The sequence below is a fragment of the Erythranthe guttata genome, chromosome 9, assembly GCF_056151865.1.
Source record: "Erythranthe guttata isolate IM_541 chromosome 9, IM_541, whole genome shotgun sequence".
NCBI lineage: Eukaryota > Viridiplantae > Streptophyta > Magnoliopsida > Lamiales > Phrymaceae > Erythranthe > Erythranthe guttata.
The window spans coordinates 4,991,359-5,017,284 of NC_142541.1; the positions used below are offsets into that span (position 1 = coordinate 4,991,359).

Genomic DNA, 25,926 nt, shown 5'->3' on the forward strand with positions numbered 1-25,926 from the left:
TGAATGAATGTTTAGCATCTGCATTTTTTTTTTCTTTTTTCTCATTGCCTTTTGTTTTATGAATTTGAGTCTGGTTTATATAGATTTGCTTCTTATTGCTGCAATTTTGATGGAATTTGCCGCATAGTCTTCAAGAGGAATTAACAAGGACATTCCCGAGTATTACGAAGAACTATCTCCCACAAAAAATTAACAGTAACATGATATAGTAATATTCGAATATGACTATTGTTGAATGTGCCTGTAGTCATATTCGAATATGTTCTATCTTCTCATTCAAGTTGATATGTAATAATAAGATTCAAATTGTATTTTTTTATGGATGTTGATTGGATTGTTTTTGTGCAATTTTCGTTTTTTTTATATATAATTTGGTAAAAATGACTGTACACTACTATATAATCAGAATTATTAAGTTGAAAATGAAAAAACGACAATATAAAGAAAGAGTATGACTACAGTTGGTATAGTCACATATAGTCATAGTAGACTATAGTCATATTCAACTATAGTCATATTCGGCATAGTAAAATTATCGGGGGAAAAATTCAATTTTTCGTTTAAAAAGAATTTATAAAAAATATTATATATATATATATATATATATACACACACACTGAGCATATTGAGTGCAGAAATATCCCTATTATATTGCCCATATTAAGGAAGGTGGGATGAATTATTGGGTAGAAGATTTTATAATTTCTAAAGGGTAGTATTGGAATTAAAATTTCTAGGGGTTATCACATAGGAAGATTTAAGGGTTGGACATATCACCATTTATTATTCATCCAAGGGTTTATTGCTATATTTTTCATAAATAGAATTTCACTAATTGCACAACAATTTACCCTCGAATGAATGCGCACACACAAAAAAAAAAAAAAAAAAAAAAAGAAAAAAAAATATGTGTCTTAACTTTTTCTTTCTTTTAATTCCATAAATAAAATTTGTTTCCAACAAAAGAGAGATACTGGGTTCTTTTTTAGGTCACAAACTTTACAGAAAGTAGAAAAGTCAACGATCTTTTTACACTCAACATGGAAATTAATTTAATTGAGTTACAGTCACCCATTAATCTCCAAATCTCCATCCCCCGATTTTTATGTCACACAGATCACTAATTTCCTTTACTAATACAAGTAAAGAATATATTAATGCTCCACAGCAATACTTTTCTTTTTTTTGATTATAAATTAAAATTAATATCTCTCAAAATAAAAATACAGGCTGTCGAATAACAAAATAAAATTATATCATATGGCGGCGTTATATAAAATTTATTTGTTTTGTTTACAAGTAGTAGTTATATTTGCAGTAGTTAGTTGTAGTAGTGAAGATAGATATACAAATTATGGCCATGGCTGGAATCATGCTCACGCTACATTCTATGGAGATATCAATGGCGGTGAAACCATGCGTAAGTACTTCATTTTATATATATATATATATATATATATATATATATATATATATATATATATATATATATATATATATATATCATTGTTTTTTTGTTAATTAGTAATTATCCCGTGCGATGCACGGAATTGGGATTTCAAAAGGGGAGAATGAGAAATTAAATGAAAAAAATATATAGCAAAAACAATTATTTTAGTGTTGGATAATTATATAAATATCTATAAGGTGTTAATATCCAATTAATTTTAGGTGAAAAATGGAGAATGAGGAAAACAAAAATTTGGGAGTAGAGTTAGCAACTTAACCACGTCTAAAATGTATGTTAAGTTATTGTTCGTCGTGTTAAAAAAAACAACCGCCAACAAATCTGACGTATAAAAGGAGTTAACTATGGGTAACCCGAAGTAACCCTAATGTCATTTTTCCGATATTTTTTATTTTATTTTTTTCACTATTAATTTTGTTGCTATCTTTTTTTGTTCATTTCTTATTATAATTATTACTGTCATCTATTAAATTAATCTTTTTTTTTCCCAATTTTGAAATGCTATTGTTAGAATCCGAGAGGATTCTAATTTCGGTTTTTCAGCACGTGTGTGAAAAACGTGTGTCTAAAGCTAGGGAAGTTTCCTTAATGCTTTAAACTCTTATTTTGTCATTAATTTATTTAATTACATAAAGTGATGTGTTAACAAGGAATTTCTATGACTAAGACCTTCCTTTGTTATACAAATCCTTTTCCTTACGTGAATAAGAATCCCTAACCTAATGGATTTTATTTCATTGGTATTTTATATTTTATGGGAATTAAGTATTCATTAGTAGTGGGCTAATATTTCTTTTCTATTAAAAACTCTTCTTTGTACGTCTAACAATAAAACCTAATGGGTTTCTTTATTTCTTGTATAGGAAGATTCAATCACGTATAAAAAGGAAGACATCAGAACGTGATTGTGCGCGGCTTTTTGGAGAGAAAAATAATTCTCTTTTCTTTGTTGCTCTTCCGGAGTTTTTCTATCGAGAGAAGATTTCAGAGAAATATTTTTTTCCTCTCGTTTTTATTGCTCCATCGTGATACGTGATTTTCATAGAAAATATATCGGCTTCAAGGCTTTGTGGTGAAGACACCAAGATTCAACGAGTATCACAAGTTTGCTTCTTCTATACAAAAAGAAGACCGGTTCTTCGGGAGAGGGGCTTAAACAGATCTCGGGAGGAGATCGATCCGCCGACTGAAGAAATCAACGTTGAAGGGAGTTCAACCGTGCGGAGCAAGGGACGTGCTGCAAATTGAAGATTTATAATTCAGCGTAGTATACAAGAACGGCGTCAACAAAGAGGGAGTCTTTGTATTTTGATTAAGTCCTATTATTGTATTCGTAAAACTAAAAATTAGTAAATTTTATTTGCAGGTCCCCGTGGATGTAGGGTACAGTTGTATCCGAACCACATTAAAATTTGTGTCTCGTTTATTTCTGTTTTTACGAACTGCTTCACGAACTGTTGCAACACTTCACGCAACAGTAACGAAAAACTGAATCTGACACAAATAATTTATATCTGCACGAAATAAATTCTAACAATTGGCATCAAGAGCCTGTCACTAGATACACTTAGTGAGATTTTGGGATTTAATTTTTTAAATTGTTTTGTGCAGATATGCTTCATCGTGAAGGAGCGTCTACAGTACGACCACCTCTCTTGGATGGAACAAATTACTCTTACTGGAAATCGAAGATGAAGATGTTCATCAAGTCCGTTGATGAACGAGCTTGGCGTGCTATCGTGACTGGTTGGACCCCGCCCATGGCTAAAGGAACGGATGGTATGCAAACGGTAAAACCAGAAGAAGCATGGACTAATGAAGATATATTACTTGCCAATTACAACTCAAGGGCGATAAACTCAATTTTCAATGGCGTTGGTGACAATCAGTTCAAATTGATAGCATCGTGTGAATCAGCAAAAAAAGCATGGGAGATCCTACAAGTGACGTATGAAGGCACATCAACTGTTAAAACATCTAAGCTGCAGATGCTAGCCACGAAATTTGAGAGTCTTCATATGGAGGAGGACGAGACGATTGCTGATTTCCACGCTAAGCTGTGTGATATTTCAAATGAATCGTATGCACTAGGTGAACAATACTCGGAAACAAAGTTGGTAAGAAAGGCACTACGTTCATTACCAGAAAGATTCGCTTACAGAGTTGCAGCAATCGAAGAAGTGAGAGATATCAATACGCTAAAGCTAGATGAACTCATGGGTAAACTGCAAACCCAAGAAATGAATTTTAGAGCAAATATTCGAGAAAAGAAAAAGGTGAAGAATGTGGCATTCCAAGCTGAAGCTTCCCATGGCATCTCACAAGGCCAAACATTTCATGAGTGTGACATTGATGTTGAAGAATCCTTAGCAATTATGTCAAATAACCTCGAAAGCCTGCGTAAAAAAATCGAAAATAGAGAAAATTCCTCTCAATCAGGTAAGTCTGTTAACCCTAACAAATTTAAAAAGTTTTCTAATAATGGTTATTTTGGTGATGCAAAGTCTAGGAGAAAACAATGTCGAGAGTGTGGGGGTTTTGGACATATTCAGGCCGAGTGTGCGAACACTTTGAAGAAAAATAAGATGTCACTCACCACTGTTTGGAGTGATAAAGAGGACAGTGATGAGGATGAGAACAACAAAGGAGATCAAACCACTAACTTTATGGCATTCAGTGGTACTACTTCGATGAGCAGAACCGAGGGAACTGTTGCAACAGTCTGTCCGACAGATTTCAGTAGTGATGATGAAGAGCCAACCCTTGAAGAGGTGAAAGATGTATATGAAAAAATGTACCGGAAGTGGCTTGAAGTATCTGAGGTAAATAAGCGCCTTGAAAATGATAAGCATGTTCTCATAGAGGAAAATAAAGTGTTGAAGGTAAGAATTTCTACTCTTGAACAAAATGTTATTTCTTCTAGTAGAGAAATAGATAGCTTGCAGGCTAAATTTGCTCAAACCCAAGATGTTATTTCTAAGTTTAATACTGGTAGAGTAACTTTGAATGAAATTTTGAACAAAAATCAGCCGAACTACTGTCGTATAGGTATAGGGGGTAACCAGCTATCTACTGGTGCATCGAAACAGAAAGAAAATCCTAAAAGAAAAATCAATTTTGTTAAGCAATCCACTGTTTCACAGACTGTTGCGACAGTTGCACCAACACAGCCATTTCAAAGAAAAGTTTTTGTTCCTACCTGTCATTTTTGTCATGTTCCTGGTCATATACGACCCAGGTGTTTTAAGTACTTGAAAATGGTTAAAAGAATAATGGCCCGCTCACCACTTTCCGCTAAAATTGATCACACTTTTGTGTCGTCTCAAAAACCCAAGATAAAGGTTGATTTAGTGAATAAAACTCAACAAAAAATCTGGGTAAAGAAGTCTGATCTTAATTGTTTATCTGCCATTACTTCTTTAAACTCATCTGATGATAGTACTAACTGTTCCAACAGTTCTTGTGACAAAGCTAGTTTGGGGAATAAAAAACTTGGTAATCTGAATTGTGATAATTTGTATGCGAAAAATAAGTTTATGAATCCAATTCAGCATTCGAGAACTAAACTTACTGATATTTGTCATGTTTTCATAAGGGGCTTGGTCGAAAAGGGGGTTGTCTCAATTGATTATGGTGCAACGGAGAATGAATTAACTGATGCTTTTGCAAAAACCCTTGATGCACAGAAATTTGATTCATTGCGAAAATCGCTGGGAATTTATGTTGTTTAATCTGATGCAGTTGCATGAACTGTTGTAACAGTCTGTGTGTCCAGACTTGCAACTTTTAGTGGTAGGACACTTCATATGTTTTTGCATCTCATATAGGACCTGCATTAAGCATACTACATATGATTGAGACAAATGTGAATTTGATACTTCGTGTTCTTCTAAACTTTGTGGGGGTAGAACTTCACCAATTCCCAAAATGATTACTTAAAAGGCTCCAACTTATTTATTTATCTGAATAGTCTTGTCATGGTTGGATGTTTTTATAGGGAAAATCTGCCTCTTTTAATGAATGAAAGCTCTCTTGAACTACTGTTACTAATATATATATCTACAACCATTTGGTCAGTGAATAGTTCGAAGCCTTTTTGAGTCGAGTCAGTAAATCACGTGGCCGAAAGCTCGCTACATGGCCCAATTAGAAAGCCCAGGGGACTACACATTGCACGACCAATATAAATTATACATATGGTCAGTGAATAGTTCGAAGCCTAGTTGAGTCGAGCTAGTAAACCACTTGACCGAACACTCACTACAAGGCTCAATTAGAAAGCCCAGGGGACTACACATTGCACGACCACCATAATCTCGTTCCTTTTAATTGCTCTATTTTTCATGAGAAAAAGCTACCATTAGACGTGTGTGTACGCTACCTAATAAGAGCATCTTTGTGTTTGACTTGGGATTATTAAATTTATTGGTTGCATTGGCAGTCGGATTTTTGGGGATTGCATTTATCGTGAATGTGAAGATAAATCCCATATGTTTTGTTAGCCCATGTTGTATCCTATTCACATATGTCTCTTCACTCATGTTTATTTCTCATGTTTACTTCTTGTCTTGCATTAGGCATTATTTAAAAAAAAAAAAAAAAAAAAAAGAGAGAGAGAGAAAGAGAGACGGGATTTTTGTTTATGTGCCGGTTAAATTTATTTTTTTGTTGCAGCCGGATCTATTGAGTTTACTCCTCTCATCTCCACGTTTCTTAGGAAGTTTGGCAAAGTCTGTAGTCTTTGTTATTTAATGTTGGATTTGATATCACTATCCTTTGATTTTCGCATTGCAATTATCGTGTGGTATTGAGTTGTGAGTTTGTGATTTTGTGTGCACGTCATGTATGGTGATTCTTCTTACTTACTTTCAAAATTCTCTCTTCGTTTGATCTTTTTGTTAAGTGTTTGAACAGATTGCTCGACACATCAACATCATTAGTCCATGTTAATTTATCTATGCATGGTGATTGCCCAGAAAGGGGGAGAAAAGAAAAAGAACAGTAAAGTTGGCATGAACACAGGGGGAGTTCAAACAACTGTTGCCACAATGCACTAAACAATTGCTGGAACAGTACTGGAATACATGGGGAGTTCAGACAACTGTTGAGACAGTTCATCCGACAGTTTTTGGAACAATAAAAAAAATAGGAGGTCATTTAAGGAGGAATTCATTGTAAAGGGAAGTTGATTCTGCTACTGCATTTTTTTTTGTTGTTCCCTGCTTAATTGAACAATTTTACCTATATGCTTTCCTAAGCTGTTTTTGCTAAGAGCTTAAACTGTTTGATAAACTGTTGCAACAGTTTATATGTGCAGATGTTATTCTGAATTTGCTAACCCTTGTTCATGCATGTATCATATATTTAGGGGGAGTAAATGTTCTGACCAATCAATGCCAAAGGGGGAGAGTGTTAGAATCGCGGTGGGATTCTAAGTCCACAACACCAAGTGGAAACCTATAGAGATGTTTATTGTCATTAATTGGTTTAGGTCTTCACAAGAATATAAAAGGGGGTGCTAATGCAGACATTATTTGCTGAGTTTTTTTTTTATCACGTGGATAATTTACCACGTTGTCATCCACCGCCTTCCAAGTGTATCAAGCCGAGTAAGCAAAGGGGAAGAATGAATGCATTTACAAGAGGAGCTGCCTAAAGATCATTCACAGAGTAAGATACACATGCAGGGGGAGCTGACTCCGTTGTGAACCACCTGCCGAAGCCACTACTGTGGGAACAGTTGCTGAAACTGTGGCACTTACTATTGCAGCAGTTGATGCCACTCTTGTTGTAGAAAGAGTTGATAATGATCTTTGTTTTATTGCTTCCGTCTATCATCTGATTGTTTTATTTTCTCAGGTATTTGATTAAGGGGAGGACTTGATTATAATAAATAGATGACAAAGGGGGAGATTGTTAGAATCCGAGAGGATTCTAATTTCGGTTTTTCAGCACGTGTGTGAAAAACGTGTGTCTAAAGCTAGGGAAGTTTCCTTAATGCTTTAAACTCTTATTTTGTCATTAATTTATTTAATTACATAAAGTGATGTGTTAACAAGGAATTTCTATGACTAAGACCTTCCTTTGTTATACAAATCCTTTTCCTTACGTGAATAAGAATCCCTAACCTAATGGATTTTATTTCATTGGTATTTTATATTTTATGGGAATTAAGTATTCATTAGTAGTGGGCTAATATTTCTTTTCTATTAAAAACTCTTCTTTGTACGTCTAACAATAAAACCTAATGGGTTTCTTTATTTCTTGTATAGGAAGATTCAATCACGTATAAAAAGGAAGACATCAGAACGTGATTGTGCGCGGCTTTTTGGAGAGAAAAATAATTCTCTTTTCTTTGTTGCTCTTCCGGAGTTTTTCTATCGAGAGAAGATTTCAGAGAAATATTTTTTTCCTCTCGTTTTTATTGCTCCATCGTGATACGTGATTTTCATAGAAAATATATCGGCTTCAAGGCTTTGTGGTGAAGACACCAAGATTCAACGAGTATCACAAGTTTGCTTCTTCTATACAAAAAGAAGACCGGTTCTTCGGGAGAGGGGCTTAAACAGATCTCGGGAGGAGATCGATCCGCCGACTGAAGAAATCAACGTTGAAGGGAGTTCAACCGTGCGGAGCAAGGGACGTGCTGCAAATTGAAGATTTATAATTCAGCGTAGTATACAAGAACGGCGTCAACAAAGAGGGAGTCTTTGTATTTTGATTAAGTCCTATTATTGTATTCGTAAAACTAAAAATTAGTAAATTTTATTTGCAGGTCCCCGTGGATGTAGGGTACAGTTGTATCCGAACCACATTAAAATTTGTGTCTCGTTTATTTCTGTTTTTACGAACTGCTTCACGAACTGTTGCAACACTTCACGCAACAGTAACGAAAAACTGAATCTGACACAAATAATTTATATCTGCACGAAATAAATTCTAACAGCTATCATGTGCATCGAACCGGAAAAACAAAACGAGTTTTTTTTAAAAGAAATGCCAATAGAGTTGTGCTAGCGTCAATTAGTTTTATATTTAAAAAGATACGAGAATAATTAGTTACTAAATTTTACTTTTTCGTATTGTCAATTGCTGAGATTTTGTCTCCAATTTACAGGGGAAAAAAAAAATCATAGTTTATGTTTGAAATTACAAATACGAGTCTATTGGCATTTTGTTTAAATCATGCTTTTGAATTTAATCGCGTGATTTTTTTCATTTATTACAAATAAACGTAGTACATTTATTTGAAAATTAATAAAATTAGCTAATTTTTTTGTATAGTTAGATCAAACCTCATACTCATAGTATGTAGTGGTTTAATTTTCATAATATATTATTTCAATTTAATTTTTAATTTTGTTTTTGCAGAAGGGGCTTGCGGATACGGAAACCTATTCGAGCAAGGTTACGGCCTCAAAACAACAGCCCTAAGCACCGCATTGTTCAACAATGGTGCGGCATGCGGAGCTTGTTTCGAGATAATGTGCGCAAACGATCCACAATGGTGCGTCCGCGGTTCCATAATCCGCGTAACGGCCACAAATTTCTGCCCGCCAAACTACACGAAAACTCACGATATTTGGTGCAACCCTCCTCAAAAGCACTTCGACCTTTCGCTTCCCATGTTCCTAAAAATCGCGCAATACAAAGCCGGAGTAGTCCCGGTTATATATAGGCGAGTCATGTGCTGGAAAAAGGGCGGTATCAAATTCGAGATAAAAGGGAATCCATATTGGATGCTCGTTCTTGTGTACAACGTCGGTGGGGTTGGTGATGTTACGTCGGTCAAGATTAAAGGGTCGAGTAGTAATAAATGGATCGACATGAGTCGGAGTTGGGGGCAAAATTGGCATACTTCGGAGGGATTGCAAGGGCAGGCGTTGTCTTTTCGGGTGGAAACTAGTGACGGTAAGGTGGTGCAGTCGAACGACGTCGCACCGGCGAATTGGCAGCTTGGGCAAACTTATGAGGGCAAGAATTTCCATTAATTAGACATATTTTTACTTTGTGTTTAATTAGTTTGAATTTCCATTAGTTAGATATATTTATACTTTGTAGACATTTGAGTTTTTTTTTTTTTTTTTAATATAGAAAATAGTTTGGTAAAATATGAATTATTTTTCGAGACTTTAATTCACAAAATACTAGGGCCAAGCATGGTTTGGTTTTGTCGAAAACCGACCCACTTTCGACCCACTTTTATCAGCCGATAATTTTGTTGTCAGGCCGATAGTTTTAACTGACTCATATATAAATGGGTCGGTCGGTGATTTTCAGTTTACTCAAAAGTCGGTTGGATGGTTGGGATCGGCCAACCGACTTTTTTAATAATAAAAAATTATTATAGATATTTAATTGTAATTCTTATTTTCTTAGTGTTGAAATAATATATTAAAAAAGTCAAAATTTAAAACCTCGAAATACAAATTTATAAACCTCTACGTACCAGTGTTCTAAATATCGGTTGTGGCTGTTGATATATCCGCCGCCATATCGGTGGCGGGCATAAACCTTTATGATATTTATGTGGCGGTTTTGAAAATCGGTTTTTTGACGGTGAGGCGGTCCAAGGCGATTTGTGGCGGTCAGTGGCGGGTCAAACTTCGAGCGATATATCGGAAAAATATTTTTTTTCTAATATTTTTTTTAATTTTTTATTACAAGGAAAATATGGTGTTTATCTTTATTTTTATTTTATTTTTTCAATTCCAACTCATCATCTCTTTCAATCAAACCCAAACTCACCGACCCCGTAAGAAGAACCTAACCTAAAAATAAAAACATTTAGAATGAGGAGAGAATCAAGTTCTAAATATTAAACTTTTGTTATGTGATTAGATTATATAAACGATGAGGAGAGAATCAAGTTCAATTATTTTTATACGTTTTAAATATTAACAAATAATATTTAGAAATATATTACACTAAATCTAAAACTGATTTATTTTCGATATATCTCCAATTAATCACCGACGCACCGATTTATCGTGTGGCGGTCCCTAACCGCCTCGGACCCGATAACCGATATGTAGAACCTTGCTACGTACTACTTATATTTTATAATTCTTATTTGATATTGTTCATTATATGTTTACTTATTATAGAAGTTTAATAATAATAATAGTAAACTAAAATAAAAAAAATATTAATTTTAATGTAAGATTTTGGCGATATAAGTTTTCCCAAAATTTTAAATATCTTCTAAATAAACTATTAAGAACATCTTATTATTATGGCCGATAATACATTCAACCGACTCATTGTTTATCCAACAAAATTGGTTGTCAATCATTATTCAACCTATAATGGTCAGACTGGTAATGATTTTCAATATTCAACAAAATCGGGGAGTCGGGTCGGGTAAGCAATTGGCCGATAATTCCAACTCGATCCATGCTCAACCCTACAAAATACATATAAATAAATATTTTTGTGTGACATAGAATATATACTAAAAATGACTAGTAAAAATTAGGAGTCATGTTAAAAGGTATTGTCTTAAGATCTAAAAGTCTGCACTTATCTAGTATTGACGGATGATGACAATCTACATATAAAACAATATTTTTGTTAGGGGTTTTTTGTATAAGTCCCTAAACAAGTATCTTTATTATTATTGTTAGGGGTTTTTGTGTATAATTAAGTTCTTAACCAACAATCTTTATTATTCTAGGTTTAGGGTATATATCTCTTTCACCAATAAACTCATCCCTTTAATATTTATTATAAATAAAGGAAACATTCATGTATATGACAAAATTACACCCAACCATTTACACTCAATTCTTAAGTGTAAACCTAATTTAATCAATTTTGATCACAAAAATCCAATTTTAAAATTGACTTTTAAAAAAAAAAATTCAAACATAATTTTATTGCCTCCGGTTTTAGGAATTGACTTTTCGATTTTATTTTTCTGGTCTGTTTTCTCCGCCGCAGGATTCCGGTGTTGACTTTTTTTTTTTTACGTCCGCCGCTAAACGTTGACCGTAATGTGCTGTCATTAATGGTAATTATTATGTCACTGACAGTAAATTAACGTAATTATACTGTCACTCACAGTACATTAACGTAATTGTATTGTCGTTAACAATACATTTATGTAATTGTACTGCCGTTGACAGTACAATTAGAGTCAATGACAATATTTTTTTTTTTAATTTTGTTTGATTTGTTGACAAGTCAACGTAATTATATTACTGTCGTTGATAGTAAAATAACTTTAAACACAATAATACTATTGTCAACCACATCAATATTATTTTTGTAGGTTTTTTGTTTTGTTTGAGTTATTCACGAAGTAACGTAATAATATTATTATCTATTATTTTGATATTACTGTAAACACAATAATATTACTGTGGTTGACGGTAATATTACTGTTGTTATAGTAATATTACTGTCACTCACAGTAATATTAATTCTTCTGACTTTTTATTATGTTTACCTTTATTGAACGGTCAACATATTGATATTACTCTATTACACAATAATAATGAGTTTTGTTGTGTTAATATTACTGTGCTAGAGATTAATACAACAATATTACTGTGTTAAACTATAATATAGTTAATTTTACTGTGTTTAACAGTATTATAGTTAATATATATTACTGTCAATCACAACAATATTGTTGTTTAAACGGGGGCAAAAAGATGTTTATAAAGAATTTTTTTCGAAAAAGTCAACGCGGGAGACCGGCGTTGACAGCCGGAAACCGGTGGCGGAAAAGTCAGGAAGAAAAATAAAATTCAACGCCTTAGACGGTCAACGGCGGTGACGGACAAAATTATCTATAAAATGTGTTTTGGGTCGAAATTGAACAATTTGTGAAATTTGGGGTTAAATTGAGGTGATATTAAATTAAAGAATGAAATTGGAGCATATTAAAGTATGAGGGGCTATTTTAGTTTTCTGAAATGCTAAACCCCGCACTAATTTTACCAAATCATGCACATAGCTAACAATGTTTATCTCTAAAATCTTTTCTTCTTCTTCTTCTCCTCCACCCTTCTTCTTTTGCCTAACTTTTTCACAAAATGACACACTAAAAATGTCCCTAGCATTCCAAGTTCGAATTTGACAAAAATCTTCACATGTTCAAACTAAAATAAAGTTGGAATTTGAGGAAAAAAATCAAATTGATATGAATTTGAATAATTAAATAGGCTTAATGAAAATAAATATTAATTAATACGGGACTCATTTTTTATGACTATTCACGTAAAAGAATAATGAATTTTGAGTGACTAGCTAGGATAAAATCATCTTAGAGAGAAGTTAGAGAAAATATTTTTTTTTTAATTTATGTGTGGGATTTAGAAATTTTAATGTGGGATTTAGCACGCCCCTTTAGTTTTTCACAAACCTCTAGACCATGTGTAGACTTTTTTATAAAAGAGTTTATTGTCTGGACCACTTTATGAATAAGTACCCATTGATGAACTTATTTGTAAAGTACCCTTGTTAAACACTTGATTTAATGCAATATCATCTCGAAAGGATAGTTAATGAGAAAAATAGTTGATAGGTTAATAAAATTGTGATTTAAGTTTTAAGAATATTTGAAAGTCTAACAATTGATCACAAGGTTATATATAAATGTAATACAGGGAACTAAATAATGTGAAAGGGGTGCAGGGTGAAGAGGGTGTTTGGCTAAGCTTATAAGTTGTCAAAAGGAGTTTATAAGTTCTTTCAAAGTATTTGGAATTTAAAAAAAAAAATATCTTAAAAATTTAAAAAATAAGTTGTTGGAGATAGAGCAAATAATATATTTTAAAACGTACCACCTCTAGTCCACCGTAAAAATAGTTTATAAGCACATTATCAAACACTTTAAAAATTAGTTCTAGAAATAAGACATAACAGCTTATTAGCTCTTAAAACAGCTTATAAGACATAAGAGTTTATTAACTGTATAAAATAAGCTTAGCCAAACAGGCCCTAAGTTAACAATTAATGTTGATGATTTCCATGTATTTTAGGTGATCGTAATTGTTCCGGCGCTTTAAATTAATTCTTTGCAAAAATTCAATGAATCACATATATTGTATCGACCGGTTTTGAAGCATGTTATGCGTTACCGAACATCCGAAAAAATTCAACACATCCCATAGTTTGACTTCATTGCGGCTATTATTTAGAGAAACCTCCAAGTACGTATATGTACGAACTCAACGATCTATTAGGTATCATAAACAAATCTAATGAAAACGTCAACTTTATTGAACCACAATTTTTTTCTAATAAAGTTATAAAAACCTAGCACAAAGATGCCTAATATTGAAACATTTTTTCATGTGGATTTAAATGTCTATAACATTTGCTTGATACAATGAGTGTGCTTGGCGATTAATTAAATCAAATAATTGAGTTTTTTTTTTCTCAAAATATTTAAAAATCTAAACTGATTGAAATTTCATATAATATTTTTCTTTGAGTGCAAACGATCGATGTTCATATTAAAGTTGTATATCCTCGATCTTGAACCTCAATCTTGGTAGAGAAATAGCTTCTTGTAACTTCATATTCGTACGTCTGAATTGGAGCTTACGCAACACGTAAGTACTGTAAAAAGAACTAATCCTATACAACAAGCAAACATTAATTTGGAATCCACTGGAAATGAGAGAAAATTCTCCAAAAAAATCTATTAATTTAAAAAATTATGCAACTAAAGACATGTTTGTATTTTATAATCTCGAAAAGTAATAAAGTCCTAATTAAACTAGGAAAATATAAAATTTTATCAAATGTGGCAAAAATGAGTAAGTGACTAAATCTAATACATGTTGTAATTTAGGAATAACCCAATCGACTGAATCATAATGCACTTATTAAGTGATAACATTGTTTTATTGTTACTAATAGCTATTTTTGTTGTCACTTAATCATTATTTATTGTCACTATAGAGCATTAGCGATACCATATTAGTGACAAGCATAGTGACAACACTTTTTGCCTCATGACTATATGTAAAATAGGTGTTGTCACTCAAAAGATTTTTTTTATAGTGAATTAATGTTGATGATTTTCATTTTAGGGAATCACAATTGTTCCGGTTAGCTCTTTGCAAAAATTAAATGCATCACATATACTGTGTCTACATCGGGTTAAGTTCAAAGCATGTTGTAAATGCGTTAATGAACATCCACAAAAATTCAATACATATATGTATGAACTCTACGATCTATTGGGTATTATAAAAAATCTAACGAAAACGTAAACTTTATTGAACCATATATTCTTTTTCTAATAAAACTGTGAAACCCTAGCACAAAGATGACTATTTCTAACCGTTATATTGAAACTTTTTTCATGGGCCTCCACTCAAATACACACTTATTTTTAATGCACCTCCAATGGGTAAATTTGAGTCTAAGTATCGTCAAATTTAATTTCAATAATTGAGAAACAACATCTCTATTTAGGAGACTTACACTATGCATGCATGTGGATTTAAATGTCTGTACATTTGTTTGATACAATGATTGTGCTTGGCAATAAATCAAAGCAAATAATTAATTGAGTTTTTTTCTCAAAATATTTAAGAAACTAATTTCAATATAATATTTTTCTTTGAATGCAAACGATCGATGTTCATATTCAAATTGTATATCTTCGATCTTGAACCTCAATCTTAGTAGATAAATAGCTTCTTGTAACTTCATAGTCGTACGTCTAGATCGGAGGCTACGCAACGCGGATGTGTTGTGAAAAGAACTAATTCTACTCAACAAGCAAATATTTGGAATGCATTAAAAAATATAGAAAATTCTCAAAAACAAAATATATAATTTCAAAATTTATGAAACCCTAAAGATCACTTGCTTATATTTTATATCTCGAAAAGTAATAAAGTTATAATTAAACCTTCTCTAAATTTATCGGAAAATACAAAATTTTATCGAATGTGGCATAAATGAGTTATTGACTAAATCTAATAGATCTTGTAATTTTAGGAATAACTCAATCGACTGAATCATGATTTGAATGAGATATGAAATTATGTTTTTTTAACCTTCTCTACAAATCATAAATCTGCATTAGATCTAAACGGCGTTGAATCGCTGAAATATTTTGTGATCCATGTGCTAAATTGCTCACAAGTTTTGTTCGTGGATTGTTCTCAACTTGAGATATTTGTTTCGGACTTAAATACGAATACTATGATACAGAAAAGCCTTATTATTTCTATTTTCTATATTTCCCTTATCATTCTCCTCTTCTAGAAGCTTCAAATGCTCCACCAATCTTTTCGGCACAAAAACATCGCTTACATTTTGTTTCCATACGCGTTATAAAAATTGGCTTCTCAATCGACAATTCTCATGGCTCCAACAATTTATCTAATACAAGAATTTCACGACGACCACTATCCACAATTAGATCACATACATTTTTGCAACAATTTTTGCAAAATAGTTACTCAAATTTTACTAATTTATGCAATTTTTTCAACATTTTTTTTCCTTTTAAAAAACTGTTTAATTGTTAAGATAAAAGGCAAAAACAATAGTTTTCTTGTATTTTTACTATCTTACTTAATCGAGACTAGCTAATTCGATTTTATACATAATTAAATTGTGAAACAATTAGGAGGTAGTGCAATAGCAATATATTTTGTCATTATATATATACTCAAATAGAGAGAGAAAACTAGTTAGACGAGCAATAACTTATTAGACTTTGTTCTACATAAAATTACATGTTTAAAGAAATAAAAAGATAACCTCGATTTTATTTTTTTTCTTTTGTGATTTTTTTGTTTTTGGATTTATAAAATATATCAAATAATGCAGTGTAATTAGGATTTTGATTTTTTACTGATCTTGTTCGCAAATTCCCAAAAGTTCCCGAGAGACTCATATGTAGTAAACTTGATTGCACGAGTCCAAATAATACTGAATTTAACAAAAAAAAAAAAAAACGAACAAGTCCGGATAATATCGATCAAAAAGCAAGAAAGAGCCAAATAATATAGATAATAAAACAAAAACGAACCAGTTCGAATAATATCGGACTCAAAATATGTAATGTAAAAAATTGTTCAAACTAGCAATATTCTTGAAATCAATCGAAAGTTTGGTCTTATCGCGATAAAAAAGTCGGTCTACTCCCAAAATCTGCATCAATCAATCCATACAGCTGGCTTTTGTATCACGTCTCGAGATTCTTGCGGCCACGCAGCGCTTAACGGGTGCAGACAAGTTAACCTGTTCGGCACTTAACCGGTACTTGTGCATTTCCCATAGGGTTTGTTTGGGCCTCGAAGAATTCTCGGCAGTCGTAAAGTAGGTCGACAAATATTTGTAACCTATAACCTTGCCATCTTCACCGATGACTGCGTCTTCTCTGCCAACTGATCTCCAAGAACCGACGCCTTGTCCCACTTTTCGATCTTTTATCATCTCTCCCTCAAAGTACTCGTCTCCGTCGATGAAGAAGTGCCATTCTTTATCTAACGCGTTGTTTTCGTTATCCTTCGTTTGGTTTTTAACTGATCAAAATTCCAACGATAAACAAACAAATCGTCATTATACATATATACTTATTAGATCCGATATATACATATATATATATATACACACATACAAAACGCCTTAAAAAGGTTTTCCTAAATCCTACACCCGGTGAAAATCATGTCATGCACACGTGTTTTTTCTTTCTCAAATTGAATTCAAATTTATCGGGCTTCTTTAATGCTCCTACTGAATCAAAATTAGTAAAAACAAAAACCTAATTAAAATGACACGTGTTGATAGCAGAAATCGGTGATCATCACAAGACGTAGGGTCGAAGAAACCCTACTAGATTTCATCATAAGCAATACACAAATTCCTTTTATGGATCAATCAAACAAAAAGCAATAATCCGACGAATAAGCCAATTATTCATGTGCATCATCTCGTAGATCCATGCATCAATATTCAATAAATAAGCACATTCTTAGTCGGCATCAAACCCTCAGTTGCACAAAAAAATTCAAATAAAAATTCCGATAAAAAACCGCATTCGTGACGATAAATTCCAACAAATAAGCACATTCTTGATGATTAAATTCCGATAAATAAGCATATTCTTGATGATAAATTCTGACAAATAAGCACATTTTTTGTCGGCATCAAACCCTCCGTGCAACAAAAAATTTCGAATAAAAATTCAGATAAATAAGCGCATTCGTGATGATAAATTCCGATAAGTAAGCACATTTTTTTATGATTAATTCAGATAAATAAGCACATTCTTCGTCAGCATCAAACCCTCGGTGCAACAAAAAATTTTGAATAAAAACTCAGATAAACAAGCACATTCTTGAAGATAAATCGAAACAAATAAGCACATTCTCGATACGAAAAAAAAACACACCTAAATTCTTGGGATGATCGTCGAAGAAAGAAGCTGCCGGAATCTCGGGAATAACCTCAAAAGGCAAGGATCCCGAAGCTGCTTTCGTGGCCAGATATGAAAGTAGCTCTTCGTCAGAGGGCTTAAACCGCCACCCGATTAGACTCTCGCCCAAGAGGAACCTCCGTAGAACCGCTTCCTTAGCACTCTCTAACGGATTATTCATCGTCTATCTATATGTGTTGACAGAAAACAATTACACCAGAGACAAGTTTTTCGATCTGTGGGCGTGTGTGTGTGTAAGAAAAAAGCAACGGATATTTTAAATTAGAAAGACTGCACCCCACATCATTAGGTATTTATATATATATTATTCCAGAATTAGGGTTTACATATATATAAATACAATTCCTAAAAAAGCAACGGATATATATATATATATATATATATATATATATATATATATATATATATATATATATATATATATATATATATATACAGTGCTTAGTTGGAAGCCAAATCCTTTTCGGAAAGAAGCTTTTAATTCTAGGGTTTCAATTTTAGGAATTGTATTTTAATTGCTTTTCTTGAATTTATATATTGAAGACCTGATTTTGGTGTGACCGAATTAAATAGAAGATTAATTAATAACATTACACAGTATTAGATTTTTTATTTGTATTTTTTCCTTTAATTTCCTTTTCTTTTTCTTTTTTCTTTTTTTTTTTATCAAAACTAGCATTTTTTGGTTGTGCATTCGGGATAGCATTTTAAAAGTAAAAATAATAATTAGTTTAATTAATTTATTAGTGATATCAGTAACAACGTTTAATATTTATACAAATTGAATATACAAACTCATTCCAAAAAAAGTTATATAAAATTAATTGTCAAAATATGAAATTGATCATTAAATAAATGAAGCAAAGAAAAATTAGAGAACATAGACTGGATAATAGAGGATAAAAATAATAATAACAATTATAAAAATATAGTGTTGTGAATCTTGATGTGCTAGTGCAGATTTGGTGTGAAGTAATTAGAAAAAAAAAAGTGACCGCAACATATATATATATATATATATATATATATATATATATATATATATATATATATATATATATATATATATATATATGACATTAGGGTTTCTTAGGTTGCCGTAGCATTTCGTTCTTTTATATATAAGATATATATTTAAAAAAAAAAAAAAAAAAAAAGTCGGTAACCTCGAGGTTAAATTATACAGTAAAACCTCGATAAATTAATAACCTCACTTAAATAATAATTTTTTTCCGACCCCAACTCGGGGACAACGTGCTAAATTATAATTCGCTAAAGTTATTAGAAATTCAAAATTTTTAATAAGCCATGTATAATATATTATAAATTAATAATGTAAAAAATGATTCTTAAATTACATAGTACAATACATATTTTATAGATCTATGAAGGCTTAATAAAATATGATTTAATTGTCGTTTGTTTCTTGTTGAAGTTCACATCACCATCAATCGCGTCCCTCACTTTTCTGAACATGGTTAGAACTTTTTGTATAGTTTTTTTATAACCTAACAGAAAATTGTTCAATGCCATTGTTGTTTTAAGAGCTTCCGTTCGAGAGAAACGGGCTCTATAATACATTAAAATAATAGTACAATAAATAATATATACGTAAAAAAATTAAAAGAAAATGTATTTGTTGAAAATAATAATAGAAATTATTTCATAACTTAATAAGTTATTAATTAATGTACAAATTAATAATTATTAATTTATTGATAATTTAATATTTTGCTAATTATTTGGATTTTGATGGTCCCAAGTTCCATCTAAGGTTGGACATGGGTCGGGTCAGATAATTATCGGCCAATTACCTACCCAACCAGACCACCCGATTTTTCTGAAAATTAAAAACTACATCGGTCATATAATTATGAGACGGATAATGGTTAGCAACCGACTTTGTGCGGTAAACAATGAATGGTTGGTGTTATCGGCCATCTATTTATTATTTTTCTTTTTTTTATTATTACAATAATAAGATGTTTTAATAAGTGTTTTCAAAAGACATTCATTTTTTTTTGGAAAACTTGTGTTGTAAAAATATTAACTTTAAAATTAAGAGGTTTATTTATTTATTTATTTATTTATTTATTTATTTATATTAAACTTCTACATTAAGTAAATATATAATGAAGACTATAAAATAAGAATTATAAAATAGAACTAGAATGGAGAGGTTTATAAATTTGTGTTTTGAGCTTTTGAGTTTTAACGTTTTTAGATATTATTTTAACATTAAATAAACTAAAAATACAGTTAAACATTTATAACAAAAAAGATTATTAAAAAAGTCGGTGGGCCGATAATATTGGCCAACTGACTTTTGAGTAAACTGATCGAATCATTTATACATGGGTCGGTTAAAATTACCGGTCTGACAACATATAATTATCGACCGAAAAAATTATCGGCTGATAGATGCAGGTCGAAAGTGGGTCGGTTGACAGATAAAACCGACCCATACTCAGCTCTAGTCCCAACTGTATTAATTTATAGAAGTTTAAAAGTATATAGATATTTAATGTGGGATCAATTATAAAATCTAACCAAATCATCCTAAAACAAATTCTCTTTGACGAAAAATAAATTTCAAATACTAAAAAACCCTCAATAATATAATAATTACAGGATAATACAAAGAATTGGCTAAAAGTCCCTCAAATGTATAGTTTTATAAGTAATAAGGACAAACTTTTTTTTTTTTTTTTTTTTGCAATAAAAGTCCCTCTTGGTTCATTTTACAAAAATACCCACATATTTTTTTAAGCTAAAAGTCTTTGTGAGCAGATTGCACCTGTTAATGGTACAGTGCGCGTCAATAAATAATAATGGGAAAATGAGGGATACCCCCTAATTTTGAAAATATATAAGAGGAGGTCCAATGTTTTTTTTTGTTCTAGTCAAGAACTCAAATTCAGATCTTAATTTGACAGACCCCTGGACAACATAAAATACCTACTTTGCCCTTTTAGTTTCAATTTAACCCTAACCACATTAGCCTCTCTCTTCCACTCCCAAGTCCCACCCACAATCCCGACACGCCATTGCCATCTATCTCTTTCTATCCCTTTCTCTAACTCTCTCTTGTCAAAACAGAAAACCACCATAGTGGAAAACTCTCTGGCGGCAGCGGCAGCGGAGAAGAACAGGAAGGCCGACAAACGATAAGGATGGAGGAAGGTTAAAGGAGATCGGCGACGATTACGAGGAGGACGGCGGCGGCGAGGAGAAGGAGAACGGGATCTGTATTCCGCCGCACGAGTTCTGGCTCGGCAAATGGCGAGGACTAAGATCGCCTCTTTCTCGGTGCACGAAGGGAGAGGTTCTTTGAAAAAATTACAAATCTGGAGGCATATTCAATGGTACAAAAGGTTATTGATTGAACTTTTGTAATTAGGATTTTGTTTGATTTTTTTTATCGTTGCCGGTGAAATTTATAATTAGGCTTTCACGTATCTTGTTTTGTTTGATAGATGGCATTAATTAGGGTTTCCCCTGCATCTTGAGTTCTGGTAGATCTATTTGTATTTCATAATATAGTGGATTGGAACAGTGTAAAAAATGGTTGTGGTGGTGGTGTAAATATCTATCTAAGCTGGGATGCTTTACTCTGCTTCTATTTAGTAAGAAATTTATGATCATTAATGGTATATATTAAGTCATGTTGCCATTGAAATCGTTTCGGCAAGTTTATTACGATTCTTCGCCTTTTTTCCCCATTTACGAAGGATTTTTACTTTTCCATTTTTAGAATTTAATGTGGTCGATATGCTACAATGAAACATACTAATTGTTTTCGATTTGGGGTTGCTGTGTTTGAATATTCTTGTAGCGAACTCGGTGTTCGCTACAATATAGTGGATATCTAGTTATTCAGTTTGTATTTCGGTATTTACTTACTGTTGTTGCATGATTTTTTATTTTATTTTGGAGTTTCATATTCCGTATTATAATCATGGTTTGTTTGCAGGATGGGCATGATACGGAGAATACTAACAAAATACTGCTGACATGACTGCGTTTGTGAGTCTATGAACTCTTATACTTGGTTGACCGGTGTATTCGGTAATTTTTAGTAACTCGATGAAATTGAAAATTATATTCGTTTCTATTCTGCTTCATACAAGTTTCAATCTGTCTTTAGCATTAATTCGTACACGATACACTAGATGAAATCGTGCATCGGAAACAAAACACTTGTCATGCAGAGAATATTTGATTTTTTTCTCAATCTTATCGAACTAATATATGTATAAATATTTGGATTCCTTAACTACATTGTCTAAAAGTTATAGATATGTAGATTCAATTGTGAACGTTTGTAGATGAATTTTATTTATATACATAAATAGTCACATGTGGTCATATACATGTAGTCATAAATAGTCACATGTGGTCATATACATGTAGTCATATATAGTCATATACATGTAGTCATAAATAGTATATAGTAACAAAAATGAACATAACTACATGTGACTATAGTTGACTACATATAGTCATATCTAGTTATATGCAGTAACAAGAGTGCACATAACTAGTTGTGACTATAGTTCAGCAAAATAAATTTATCAAAGAAATCTTTCATTGTTTTTTTTGTATTTTTTCATGTAATATAATTCGCTTGTTCCATTTTGTTCTTCGTTTTCTTTAACTTGTATTTTTTTGCCACAGGTTTTGCTTTGTATAACATTATGAGATGCAAAGAATAAGATGCAAAGAAGTGCCATGTGAAGTTGCATTCATGCTACAGACTTATGCCACTTATATAACTATAGATAATTGTAGATAATTATAGTCACATGTAGTAAAATATAGTTATATGTATGTTATGTGTTTTTTTAATGTATAGTATATGCGTGTTCATGTTTTGAAGTTTATTTGCATGTGATTGTGATTCTGTTTTTTTTTTTTTGGTTAGTTGATTTATAATATCAAGATTAGAATTGTGAATTTACTTGTTGGTGTAGATAAATTTTGGGGTAAAAAGATAGTACATGATTACATATTGTCATGTGTAGTTAATTTCAATACAGTAAATTTATCAAAAAAAATTAAAAATTAAAAAAATTTGAAAAAAAAATTAAAAAATTTAAAAAATTTAAAAATTAAAAAAAAAAAATTAAAGAATTAAAAATAAAATAAAATAAAATAAAAATAATAATAAAAAAATAGGGTATATATAAAAAATAATAATAAAATAAACATTTATATTTTTTTAATAAAAAAATCTAAAAAAATGATAAATGCAGGCCCAATATGATAATGCAGTTAGGCATTATGCTGAATGTTGGGGCGGAAATGCTGATGCAGTTGGGCGAAATTTCACTTAAGGGTACAATAGTATTTTTGCCTCTCCAGGAGGTTATCTAAAAGGAAGAATCTTAGGGGTGGACTTATCCCTATATACTTTCCATACTAGGGGTGTATATCAAATGGACCCAACAATAATTAACCGTCGGTTGTACAAAATACACTCACCAATTCTCAGAAATTTACCATTATAATATCTAAAATAACTTATTGGACTTTGTTCTACATAAAATAACCAGTTTAAAGAAATAAATAGATAACCTCGGCCAAATTTTTATTTCTCTTGTGTTTTTTTTTAAAGAATATTCGGATTTATAAACTATAATGCAGTGTAATTAGGTTTTTTGTTTTTTTACTGAACTTATTCGCAAATAGAAAAGCAAATTCCCAGAACTTGTCCAAATAATACTGATAAAAAACAAAAAAAACAAAACGGTTCCGAATAATATCGATCAAAAGAAAGAAAGAGCAAAATAATACTGATAAAAAAACAAAAACGAACGTGTTCGAATAATATCGGACTCAAATATGTAATGTAAAAAATTGTTCAAATTGGCAATGATCTAGAAATAGATAGAAAGTTTGGTGTTCACCACAGCGATAAAAAGTCGGTCTACTCCCGAATCTGCATATCAATCAATCCATACAGCTGGCTTTCGTATCACGTCTCGAGATTCTTGCGGCCACGTAGCGCTTAACGGGTGCAGACAGGTTAACCTGTTCGGCGCTGAACCGGTACTTCTGCATTTCCCATAGGGTTTGTTTGGGCCTCGAAGAATTCTCGGCAGTCGTAAAGTAGGTCGATAAATACTTGTAACCTATAACCTTGCCATCTTCACCGATGACTGCGTCTTCTCTCCCGACTGATCTCCAAGAACCGACGCCTTGTCCCACTTTTCGATCTTTCACGATATCTCCCTCAAAGTATTCGTCTCCGTCGATGAAGAAGTGCCATTCATTATCCAACGCGCTATTTTCGTTATCCTTCGTTTGGTTTTTCACTGATCGAAATTCCAACGATAAACAAACAAATCGTTATTATAAACATACGAAACGCCTTAAAAAGGGTTTCCTAAACCCTACACCCAGTGAAAATCACGTCGTGCACATGTGTTTTTCTTCTTTCTCAAATTGAATTCAAATTTATCATGCTTCTTTAATGCTTCCACTGAATCAAAATTAGTAAAAAAACAACTTAACTAAACTGACACGTGTTGATAGCAGAAATCGGTGATCATCACAAGACGTAGAGTCGAAGAAACCCTAGATTTCATCATAAGCAATACACAAATTCCTTTTATGGATCAATTAAACAAAAGACAATAATCCGACAAATAAGCAAATTATTCATGTGTATCATCTCGTAGATCGATGCAAGAATACTCAATAAATTCAGATAAATAAGCACATTAATTCTTAGTCGGCATCATTCCCTCGGTGGAACAAAAAGTTTCAAACAAAAATTCCGATAAATAAGCGCATTCGTGACAATAAATCCCGACAAATAAGCACATTCGTGATGATTAAATTCCGATAAATAAGCACATTCTTGATGATAAATTCTGACAAGTAAGCACATTCTTCGTCGGCATCAGACCCTCGGTGCAACAACAAAATTTCGAATAAAAATTCAGATAAATAAGCACATTCTTGATGATAAATTCCGATAAATAAGCACATTTTTTATAAAAAAATTCAGACAAATAAGCACATTCTTCGTCAGCATCAAACCCTTGGTGCAACAAAAAATTTCAAATAAAAATTCAGATAAACAAGCACATTCTTGAAGATAAATCGAAACAAATAAGCACATTCGTGATGATTAAATTCCGATAAACAAGCACATTCTCGATACGAAAAAAAAAAAACACACCTAAATTCTTGGGATGATCGTTGAAGAAAGAAGCTGCCGGAATCTCGGGAATAACCTCGAAAGGCAAGGATCCCGAAGCTGCTTTCATGGCCAGATACGAAAGTAGCTCTTCGTCGGTGGGCTTAAACCGCCACCCGATTAGACTCTCGCCCAAGAGGAACCTCCGTAGAACCGCCTCCTTAGCACTCTCCGACGGATGATTCATCGTCTATCTATCTGTGTTGACAGAAAACAATTACAGCAGAGACAAGTTTTTCGACCTGTGTGTGTGTGTGTGTGTGTGTGTTGGTGAGAAAAAAAGCCAAATCCTTTTCGGAAAGAAGCTTTTAATTCTAGGGTTTCAGTTTTAGGAATTGTATTTTAATTGCTTTTCTTGAATTTATATATAGAAGACCTGATTTTGGTGTGACTGAATTAAATAGAAGATTAATTAATGACCTTACACAGTATTAGGTTTTTTATTTGTATTATTTCCTTTCATTTCCTTTTTGTTTTATCAAAACTAGCAATTTTTTCCCCCTTGGCATTTCAAAAGTGAAAATAATAATTAGTTTAATATATGACAATAAAAATTATAATAAAATTTATTAGTGATATCAGTAACAATGTTTAATATTTATATAAATTGAAAAATACAAACTCATTCCCAAAAAAATATATAAAGTTAATTGTCATAATATGAAATTGATCATTAAATAAATGAAGCAAAGAAGAATTAGAGAAAATAGATTGGATAATAGGAGATAAAAATAATAATAACTATTATAAAAATATAGTGTTGTGGATCATGCACTACAAAAAAAACAGTTTTATGTGACGCAAGAATTCGTCGCAAAAACTCAATATATT

The 25,926-nt window shown here is 32.0% G+C and overlaps 4 protein-coding genes and 1 long non-coding RNA gene across 5 annotated transcripts; 3 read left to right on the forward strand and 2 right to left on the reverse strand.

The window, feature by feature from the left end:
* Nucleotides 1-1,981: 1,981 nt before the first annotated feature.
* On the forward strand, nucleotides 1,982-5,199 carry LOC105955370 (uncharacterized). The gene has a single exon (XM_088822696.1). The coding sequence runs from the start codon at nucleotides 3,082-3,084 to the stop codon at nucleotides 5,197-5,199; it is 2,118 nt and encodes a 705-aa protein (XP_088678822.1). The 5' UTR covers nucleotides 1,982-3,081.
* Nucleotides 5,200-8,653: 3,454 nt separating this feature from the next.
* On the forward strand, nucleotides 8,654-9,521 carry LOC105951565 (expansin-A23). The gene is made up of 2 exons (XM_088822697.1): nucleotides 8,654-8,673; nucleotides 8,784-9,521. Exons 1-2 carry the CDS (start codon nucleotides 8,654-8,656, stop codon nucleotides 9,457-9,459), a joined length of 696 nt encoding a protein of 231 aa, XP_088678823.1. The 3' UTR covers nucleotides 9,460-9,521.
* Nucleotides 9,522-16,317: 6,796 nt separating this feature from the next.
* On the reverse strand, nucleotides 16,318-18,228 carry LOC105964432 (NAC domain-containing protein JA2-like). The gene is made up of 2 exons (XM_088822662.1): nucleotides 17,844-18,228; nucleotides 16,318-16,974 (listed from the first exon to the last, which is right to left on the reverse strand). Exons 1-2 carry the CDS (start codon nucleotides 18,046-18,048, stop codon nucleotides 16,610-16,612), a joined length of 570 nt encoding a protein of 189 aa, XP_088678788.1. The 5' UTR covers nucleotides 18,049-18,228; the 3' UTR covers nucleotides 16,318-16,609.
* A 2,698-nt stretch (nucleotides 18,229-20,926) lies between these two features.
* Nucleotides 20,927-22,200, forward strand: LOC148767937 (uncharacterized). Its single transcript, XR_016033557.1, has 2 exons — nucleotides 20,927-21,262; nucleotides 21,862-22,200. It is a non-coding gene; the product is annotated as an uncharacterized LOC148767937 (long non-coding RNA).
* A 1,640-nt stretch (nucleotides 22,201-23,840) lies between these two features.
* Nucleotides 23,841-25,282, reverse strand: LOC148767938 (NAC domain-containing protein JA2-like). Its single transcript, XM_088822698.1, has 2 exons — nucleotides 25,078-25,282; nucleotides 23,841-24,205 (listed from the first exon to the last, which is right to left on the reverse strand). Exons 1-2 carry the CDS (start codon nucleotides 25,280-25,282, stop codon nucleotides 23,841-23,843), a joined length of 570 nt encoding a protein of 189 aa, XP_088678824.1.
* Between the last annotated feature and the right edge of the window lie 644 nt (nucleotides 25,283-25,926).

What these genes read in the sequence shown, in the direction of transcription:
- LOC105964432 (XM_088822662.1), bottom strand. Translation starts at nt 18,048, where the DNA reads ATGAATAATCCGTTAGAGAGTGCTAAGGAAGCGGTTCTACGGAGGTTC. An exon ending in CGATCATCCCAAGAATTTAG is followed by an intron (nt 16,975 to 17,843) that starts GTGTGTTTTTTT and finishes AATTTTGATCAG; the next exon opens with TTAAAAACCAAACGAAGGAT.
- LOC105951565 (XM_088822697.1), top strand. Translation starts at nt 8,654, where the DNA reads ATGCTTTTGAATTTAATCGC. An exon ending in ATGCTTTTGAATTTAATCGC is followed by an intron (nt 8,674 to 8,783) that starts GTGATTTTTTTC and finishes CATAGTATGTAG; the next exon opens with TGGTTTAATTTTCATAATAT.
- LOC148767938 (XM_088822698.1), bottom strand. Translation starts at nt 25,282, where the DNA reads ATGAATCATCCGTCGGAGAGTGCTAAGGAGGCGGTTCTACGGAGGTTC. An exon ending in CGATCATCCCAAGAATTTAG is followed by an intron (nt 24,206 to 25,077) that starts GTGTGTTTTTTT and finishes AATTTCGATCAG; the next exon opens with TGAAAAACCAAACGAAGGAT.
- LOC105955370 (XM_088822696.1), top strand. Translation starts at nt 3,082, where the DNA reads ATGCTTCATCGTGAAGGAGCGTCTACAGTACGACCACCTCTCTTGGAT.